The 9,697-nt window shown below is 34.8% G+C and overlaps 1 protein-coding gene across 1 annotated transcript; it reads right to left on the bottom strand.

Moving 5' to 3' along the window:
* Positions 1-685: 685 nt before the first annotated feature.
* On the bottom strand, positions 686-6,529 carry LOC139866181 (DNA (cytosine-5)-methyltransferase DRM2-like). Its single transcript, XM_071854335.1, has 10 exons — positions 6,402-6,529; positions 5,143-5,184; positions 4,745-4,867; positions 4,503-4,602; positions 4,376-4,422; positions 4,099-4,236; positions 3,319-3,418; positions 3,051-3,136; positions 2,044-2,772; positions 686-1,310 (listed from the first exon to the last, which is right to left on the bottom strand). The coding sequence occupies exons 2-10, from the start codon at positions 5,143-5,145 to the stop codon at positions 876-878; spliced, it is 1,761 nt and encodes a 586-aa protein (XP_071710436.1). The 5' UTR covers positions 5,146-5,184; positions 6,402-6,529; the 3' UTR covers positions 686-875.
* Between the last annotated feature and the right edge of the window lie 3,168 nt (positions 6,530-9,697).

Raw genomic sequence — 9,697 nt, forward strand, 5'->3', positions numbered from 1 at the left:
AAGTAAGATAGCAACAAATGTGAGGTTTTAATTTTGAGATTTATAGAAGCACACTTGTACATAATAGTTGTCATGTGGGTTTATGCTTATACATGTTAGGCCTACTGTGAATATTTTAGAGTTTGGGTGAGGATTGCCATGTTTGATTGGGCTTCTGCATAACCATAGTGCAGACACTCCTTTTTTCTTGTAATTCTTCATTTATTAATATATATCTTGTTTGCCTTAAAAAAAAAAATTAATAAAAAAAAAATAAAAATAAAAATAAAAATTAATAAGGGTATATATATGATAAAAACCCCTTTTGTTCCTTAGAATCCGTAGCGTATACAGTTTTCGGAGCAAGACATGATAAGAATTTGAAATAAATATACTCACTTTCCATATTGAACCCAACAGTTCATAGGTGATAGATATATAAAGTGAGCAAAGAAAGACCAACCTAACACTGCTATTTCGACTTGATCATAAACATAATGTGCAGCTATTTTATACTAAAAAAAAAAAAAAAAAAAGTTCAGCCAATAGTCCCTGATTATACTGATCTATCTTAAGAATGTTAACCATTTGAAATCGACGAACTGCAGACAGCCATTAGCCACACGTCCTAGACAGCAATAATTCAAATTTCAAACAACCAAAACAGCACCAATCACCAAAGTGCATCATAAGTAACATTTACAGGTGAAACAACTTCACATCACGTACCATAATATCCGCTTACATTGAAATTACAGAGGCTCATTGCCTCTTCAGAAGTTTTTACTACCAGGTCCTTTACCTACACACTAATTACATCATAAAAAAAGGCCATGAGGATCTAATTACAAACTGAACCCGAAAACTAAACTGTTCAGGACTTTAGGGACTTAAAACTAGTCTTTTCTATTCATAATATCCTTAACTAGCCCAAGGATACGAAAATAGTGATAAAAAAGCTCCGAATGTTCACCTTCAAGTCCATCTCTACTAACCCTATTACCACCCGAAAGATTATTACACGGACTTCCACCAATCACGAGATCAAAACCACCAAACGAACCTATAAACTTCTCAAGTTTATCACCATGTAATTCTTGTACATCAGGTAAATGGACGAGATTGCCCTTTTGATTTGTCTGTTCCCACCAACTTCTCGTTATGTCTCTGTTAGCTTCTGAGATTTCAACAGCGACAACGTTCTTTAACGGAATACCGAGCCTGTGGAGAGCAACTTCCGCACCGCCGATACCCGAAAAGAGAGAGAGAACGTTGATTCCGTTTGGAAATATGGGCTTCAATACAGATAGATGATATGCTACTGTATCAACCTGTGGATACAGATATAATGTCCCTTGCAATAAGTTATGTACATAAATATAATTTAAACACTGCAGGAAGATGTAATTAATACTTTAACTTCAAAGATTAAGACTATGAGCTAAAAGCTTTATATTTGAGTAAGATAAGTTTTGAAGTTAACAATTGGCTTGCATGACCATAAAAGTCAAAGCAAAACAGATCTCATTCTATAATAAGAAAATGTATGTGGGGTCCATGCAGCACTGTAAAAGGTTGCAAATATCGCTACTTGGGGTCGGGGAGTACTCGTTGGGACTTTTTAGGGAGCACTCGGCAACTCGGAGAGTAATCAGATGTTGACCAAGTTTGACTTTGACCGACTATGACCGACTTTGACTGAATGTTGACTGATTTTCCAACTAATTGTGAGTTTTGGCCGAGTTTTGACCGATTTTCCGAGTAATCTCGTGTTTGACCATGTGTGACCAAGTTTGACTTTGACAGATTTTGACCAAATATTGACTGATTTTCCAACTAATCACGAGTTTTGACCGATTTTCCGAGTAATCACGAGTTATGACAGAGTTTTGACTGAATTTGACAGTGTTTGACCGAGTACTCCCAGAGTTGCAAATACCGAGTACTCGAAGAGTAATTCCAAGTTCTGCAACATGATTAAATTTGATAATTATATGTTTCATGTAATTCGCTTCCATTAATACAAAAAAAGAAGTGTAACAAGTTATGACAAGAGATTATCACCTGAAACGAGTTACCGAGTGACTTGTATCTATCCGTCCTACTTATACCACCACCTCTCGTATGGTTTCTAGGGAACCCCATTAACATTTCAACTTCATCGGGCTCCAAAGTCGCCACCTTATGTTTACCGACCCAAACAAGGTTCCACTTTCTACATTCTTCCATAACATACTTTCTCACATGTACCGGCGTATCATCACCGAACTCTTCTAGAGCTTTCCGGACCCTTTCGGTCATCTTTGCACATCCATACACAGTTTGTAAACAATTAAACTTTTTCCGTTCATCCCATGCGGGCCACCACTTCTTTGTTAAAGGAAACGCGTCGTGTATAGTTTGAGGAGGAAGAGGAAGAATTGCGAATCTGTTGTTAATAGGAAGATTGTGCACGTAACCTCGTTTTCGTGCAGCGGCAGAAAAGTATTTTGAGTCTACGAATTCGGGCTCGATATCGTAAAGGAATCGGGAAATGGTGTCCCAAACGCCTTTAGGAGTTAATGCAACGTTTTCATAGTAGAAAAATGGAGGGACGATTGCTTCGTTTGAGAGGTTTCGGTGAGTTTTTACGTTAGGTTTTGATGGAACACCGAAACCGATCATGGGTTTTGGAAAACGGATTACATCGTTTTCTTCGGTTAATACGCCGTTCTGCTTCTTCTTTTTATGTGCCTCGAGATTGTGTAGTTTCCTCTTTAGTTTTGAGTTCCCGCCGTTTGAGGGTTTCGGTTTCTGATTTATATTCAAATAATTAAAATTAAAGTACACACAATGATATGATAATCATATGTCATAAAATAAATTGGAGCATGTTTGATCAAATATAGTTTTCGTCTGGTGGTATTTACAACACAATTACTTATGAGTGGTCTATTTGGGTTATAACTATCAGTCAGGTCAACGGGTCAAGCAAAAAAAATGAGCCGTTATCCAACCTGTCCGACCCGCTCAATTTGCTAAATCTGGATTAATTAGTTCTCATTAAACTGAATATTAAAAAGAGTAAATACCTCATCCTCAAAAAACACAGATTCTTTCTTCGCCATTTGAGCAGCAGAAATAAAATCGATTAGTTCTGCAAGTGAGGCTTCAGGGCCTGGAAATAAACCTTAAGTTTTTAGCTAAAATAAGAAGGGTAAAAATGGCATTTTATTAGAAAAAAGAGCTGCAATGATTGTTCTTTCTTAAACTGCATGTTTTTTTGTATGTGTACAATAATTTTAAAAGAAAGGTAATACTTTTTTTTCGAAAATGTTACGTTTGGTATTGAGAACGCACCACATCTCTCTATCGCTGCTGAAGCCTCTTCTACTGAATACCCCATAGCTTCCAAAGATAAAAATGTATCATTACGTTCATGTAAAGAATGGACATTTTCCTGCAGATATGTACAACTTGATTATAGTTTTACGATATTGACAAAATGCCTTAACAGCTAGTATACATAAACATAATTAACCATGAACTAGACATAAAAGGAAATAATTTTAGTGATTACTTTCAGCCCACTTTTTAAGATATGAGTAAGTCACATTTATTCTACCACCATTTCTAAATAGACTGTTCCATTAAATAAATAAGATTAATGATTCCATTTTTAAGAACAACATGACAGTTTATCATTCTATTACCAACGTTTTCCTAATTTTAAGGGAAAAAGTAAGCATCAACTAAAAACAACTCATCCGAACTATGCATACAACCTCGTATGAGTTACAAGTGTAAGTTGACCAAGTCAAAATAGCACAACCACTATACGTATCAATGTATGAACCATCTCAAGATAGACTAGTAGTTAGGGCCCTGATATTCTCGCAAGAGGTATCATGTTCAAACCTCATTAGCAACATATGTTTAGCATCACATCTTGAGATGGACACGAAAAAAAGTTCAGAAACGGTCACGGGATAACGCAATTAGGCCGTGTACGTACATCTGAGTAAAAATACTTGAACTACTGTTTAAGCGTATGAATGTATGATCTTAGTTCAATAAAAGAACCAAAAACAACCTAGAACCTACGATATTATGTGGGTGTTCATGTATATATATACTCACAGTTTCACTATCAAACCAGCTGTCGGAATCAGATAGATCATCAAGAACATTCTCATCATACTCAGAAGACAACTCATCGTTATCTACAGGTAGTAGCTGAAGACTTGAGTTATTTTCCTCAGGGGAGTTTTCAAGAACCTACATTACATTAACAAAACATAAATAATTTTTTTCTTTTTTATGAGGTTTCAATTAGCAATCATACCCCATGAACAGAACATTCGCGTGTATCTGTAAACTCGATAAAAAGATGCTTATAAATGAAAACTATCCTTACCGAGTATGTAAGTATGGTATCCACTATGGAGTCTATGCTACCTTCCCCTACACATGAAAAAAACAAAATTGTAATGTATGCCCTCACACTTAAATCTGATTTCAAATGAATAATTCTATAGTCGTACCATTTTCTTTAATTGCTTTCATAACCAAATTCTCAGGGAATCCCATATCTACGATTTCCTGAACACGGTTGGAGTTTGAAGGACCTGCTGATGTGCTTGCCTTAAATAAAGAGAAGGGGCAAGTTAATATTGATGCAACTCAAAAAACTTACAATAGGGACAATTCTATAACGTGTATGCTTATGTATCACTTCAAAAACATGGAAGTCTATAATAAGTTAATAACAAGATTGCAATATTACCTCCCCAGTAGTATTATAAGTTACTAGACTTAAACAGTGTGACGGAGCTATCTTCTCAATTTCAAGTTCATCATCAGTATCCCAATACTTACTCAGGTTCTCGTCACCAGAAGCATGATCATCCTGTAAATTTGAAATCACAATACACGTAAAAATTATTATTATTATTATTATTAAGAATAAAGATAAAGATATATAGTAGAAATTTAAACAGACATTTCACATGGTAAAACTATTTGATACTGAATTTAAGTAACTAGTGCTACAGTTTCTGCAGCTGCCTAACAATTGCTCTACAATAATATCAAGACTATCGAACATGTACTAAGGACAAGAATACTTCTTGAAAGCATCTGAACAAGAAATACTATTCAAATATGGTAATTAAGAAGAAGTACCATTTTCTTTAATCTTTAGCCTTGACAAAATAAGCTCTTAATCTGTACCACAAATGAAAAAATTTGTTATTGTATCGCTGCAGTTGAAAACATAACAAACAGATTCAATTTAATTTAAAAATAAATAAATGATCTCCCTGTGTCAGATTCTGATGTCTTAAAGGTATCCAAACGCCACCAACCATTAAGGTTCATTACTGTAAATTACTACTAATGCCCAAAAGAGTAAGAACAAAATTCATACTCCCATTTCTATTTGCCTTATGTTTAATGCTAAGTAGTACTAACATTTAGCAATTTCAAAATTATACAAATCACCAACCATTCACATTCATCTGTCTCTATATAGCAGCATTTCTCATATCAGTAGTTTTAATAGATAGAAACCAGTTAAAGTATATAGAAGGTTTAAGTTAGTATAATGCAATCCTGCATATCACCATGCAATTGATTTTATTTGAAAACTCAATATACTCAATATATATAAGTCAACATATAACTCTATCCATAGCTACTACAAGTAAAAGCACAATCAGCATTTTAATCTTCCAAATACCAAAAACTTTACAGACTTACTCTCACTCACTCACTCACTCACTCACACACACACACACACACACCTAATCAACTACAACCTTCAAATAGAATCATAAAAACCATACGGAAAACACAATAGAACACTAAATGAAACAATCTAACTTCAATTGTAACTAATTTTGGGTCAAATATTACCAAAACTTCTATAAAATACCATGAATTTTGAGACTAATATCCATTATGTAGTTAGGTTAAACATTATTCGAACAGAGTGACAACAATTTTAAGACATTTTAGGTAAATTGTACTCCAGTACAATTGATTATTAACTTGATTTAGAAGTTAAAATACCTTACTTACCTAGTTAATCGTAATATATGCAAATGTCAGATATATTCTAGAGATATATTATGCATGTGTTCGTATAATATAGCGGAGTATAGATTACTTTTTTCCTCACCACAGCGACGTATACATATATATATATATATATATATATATATATATATATATATATATATATATATATATATATATATATATATATACATATATACCATACATGCAATATAAAAATAAAAATTTAAGGAGGTGGAGAGCACACAGAGAGACATCTGTTTAAATAGTTCCACCGATCATTCAAAATGGGGGTTATTTATCGGTGAAAAAGGAAAAGGAAAGATAGAATCAATTACAATTTTAAAATGAAGGTAAGAAGGTACCTGTAAATGCGAGGGTAAGTTTCTTAACCTAAATCTGATGGTTTTGAAAAGCTGTTAGTGGATCTGATGATTAAAATTGCAGATAGGTGAATTAGGTAGTACAGTAGTAAGAAATAGAAGATGATCACTGTGCATTTTAAGGTAATAAGGGGTGTAGTATGTGTTTTTATAAAGTAGACTTAACTTTCCAATTATTGAAATGAAACTCATATTTAAGTTGATATTGAAGGGACAAATCTCAGCTTTTAGATTGAGATTGATCAATAGTTCAGATTAAAAGTCCCAACATATCATTATTTTGGGGCGGAGGGGTATTTTCATCCACACAGGCAAAATATGTTATACACTCACAGGCTTGGAATTTCATTCGATCGTATCTGTATTTCACACACAAACACACACTTCTTTCTAGGGTTTCAACAACGAACGCTAATTTCCTTCGATCAACACCGATCAAAGCTGCCATTATCAACAATCATCAACAACTATACACATTAATCGATTATCTTCCATCAAACATGGCTAAATCGGAGCATTCTCTAATCAAAAAGTCGTCATCGGCTGAAAAGCATGTTCCGGCTAATAAAAAAGCTCCGGCTAAAACTGCTGGTAATTTTACCAAGTTTTGTTGATGTTCGTTTATAATCAATCAAGTTTGTTTGTATTCCTTTGATGTTTTCAAATTTCAGGGTTTCGTCATATAACATTCGTGTGTGCGCTTCTTTAAGCACATGATATTTGTTGTGATTGTTTAATATGTGTTTTTTATCTTTTGTATGAGTTGCACATTTGTTGTTCTTAAATCAGATTGCATGTATAAGTTTTGTTAGTACCTTTTAGGTTTTATCAATCACATGTGATTATTACAAGAAATCACTTTCGAATACACATTTAGCTGTTATATTTGCTTCTTTAATCACATGTTATTCGTTGTGATTGTTTAATATGTGCTTTTTATCTTTTGTATGAGTTGCACACCTTTTAGGTTTTATTCAATCAGATGTGATTATACAATAAATCACTTTTGAAATACACATTTAGCTGTTAACAAATGATATTTGCTTCTTTAATCACATGTTATTTGTTGTGATTGTTTAATATGTGCTTTTTATCTGTGTATGAGTTGCATATCTGTTGTTGCTAAATCAGAGTGTAAGTATAAATTTTGTGAGTATCTTCTAGGTTTTTTCAATCACATGTGATTATACAAGAAATCACTATGGAATTCACATTTAGCTGTTAACAAATGATATCATCTTTGATTTGTTTTGTTCAATGTTACTGATTTACTTTTGTAAACCACATTTTTCAGGTAAAAGAAAACATCAATCTGTTACCAATGATGTTGATAATCCCAAACAGAAACATAAAGGTAAGGAGATTGTGGTACACAAAGGTAAGGATGCTTTGGCTGATGATAAAGTTAAGTCTAAGCTACCTGCTCTTAGGCTAAGGACCACACCGGCGCAGTTTGCAAATGTGATGTAACAACCCAAACCGTAACCGACCAAACACGACGAAATTTCAAACAAAAAAAAAATTGTTGTTCCAGGCCATCGGCGCGCCGCGCCAAAAGGGCCGCGCGCCGCGCCAAACCCCTGCTGTTACCGGAAAGCTTAAATGCGAAAAAGATGAACGTGTTCCCGGCATATTTAACCAAAACGCTTTTAACCATACATTCATATATGTAAAACTAGCACATAACTAAGGTATGAACAAGTTTTACAAGGTGGGGCCCACACGTGCCCAAAACGCCACTAAGTTTAAAATTACAATGTTTAATACAAATTAGAGTTTCGACCACAAAAAGTTTAATTGCCAGACGACACAACGAGCATGGTGTTTGGGGTTAAACTACCCAAGTCTCGGTCAAACTCCAAGCCATAACCCAAAAGTGCTTCCTAATCATCGAAGCGGGAAACTCAATCCAAGGTAATGCCCTTACCCTTATCCACACACGAACCTATAAAAAGGTAAACAACGAGAGGGTAAGCAAAGCTTAGTGAGCACAATAATTATACATACACATATATAATCTACTTACTCGCATCACTTACACAACATCATAATCGAGTTTAACAATTCATCAAGCATGCTACATTAATAAGCATATACCAATAATTCACAATCCCACAAGTAGCTAATAGTACAATAGCATACGATTCATAAATTAATACTTCCAATACATAATTCACATAACCTTGGTTAACCAATTCGAACACGGGAAGCGGTACTTACAAGACCGTTGGAGTTCATAACGTCCACTAGTGTTACTTACACACCGCGTAATCACTAGTCCCCGGGTGATGTCTTAAACACCGCGACTAACTCACCCTTACAACAATGTGGCGTCTTAAACACCGCGACGAATCCACACTTCATTCAATACAATGAGTGGTGTCTTAATCACCGCGACACTTCCACTCCCATGACATTGTGGTGTCTTAAACACCGCGACAATACCACAAGTCAATCATACCATGAGTAGTGTCTTAAACACCGCGACAATGCTACTCGTTACTTAGAATGTGGTGTCTTAAACACCGCGACAATACCACATTCGTGCAACACAAATAAATACATTATATACACATACGCATAATTATTCCACTCACCTTATGCCTTCGGTGATTATTAAACCAAGCTTGAATTCCAAGGTAACGTACCTATTTCACAAGCATAATTAATCAATCAACTTGGTCTAATCTCATAACACACACCATCCTAGGTCATCTTGACCCATTTTGACAACTAACCCTAAATTGGGTCGTGTTCACCAAAAACCCTAACACTTGGCACTCATGGCCTTCACGCACATTAGAACACTAGGTTTTAGCACCAAACACTAATATTGACCCATCTTGGTCCATTTTGACCCATTTGACTCGATAAAAGTCAACACACCCATTTTGGGTCATTTATGCCCAAATCACACCCATTTACACTTCCTCAAGGTGTTCTAACAAATTACTAGCCAATTAGGGTTTCATAACAACAATTTATACATTTAAAACCCTAGCTTACACATAATTGAGTCTACATGACCCAAATTACCCAAGAACACCCAATTTACTTAAAATGGGTCTTAATGTTCATCTTTAACACAAACCCTAACCCATACACAAAATCAAATTAAGAAAAGAAAGTTAAGGCATACCACAACTATCAAAATGTAGCAAATGACGAGATGCACAACTTTAAAGCTTGCGATTAAACCCGAAACGAGCTTCTTCTCCTTCAAAGTGAGCTTTCTCACTCTTCAATCACTCTCTCTCTAAACTTGAATTGAAAGGGAT

The sequence above is a fragment of the Rutidosis leptorrhynchoides genome, chromosome 9 (assembly GCF_046630445.1).
Source record: "Rutidosis leptorrhynchoides isolate AG116_Rl617_1_P2 chromosome 9, CSIRO_AGI_Rlap_v1, whole genome shotgun sequence".
In the NCBI taxonomy this organism is placed as follows: domain Eukaryota; kingdom Viridiplantae; phylum Streptophyta; class Magnoliopsida; order Asterales; family Asteraceae; genus Rutidosis; species Rutidosis leptorrhynchoides.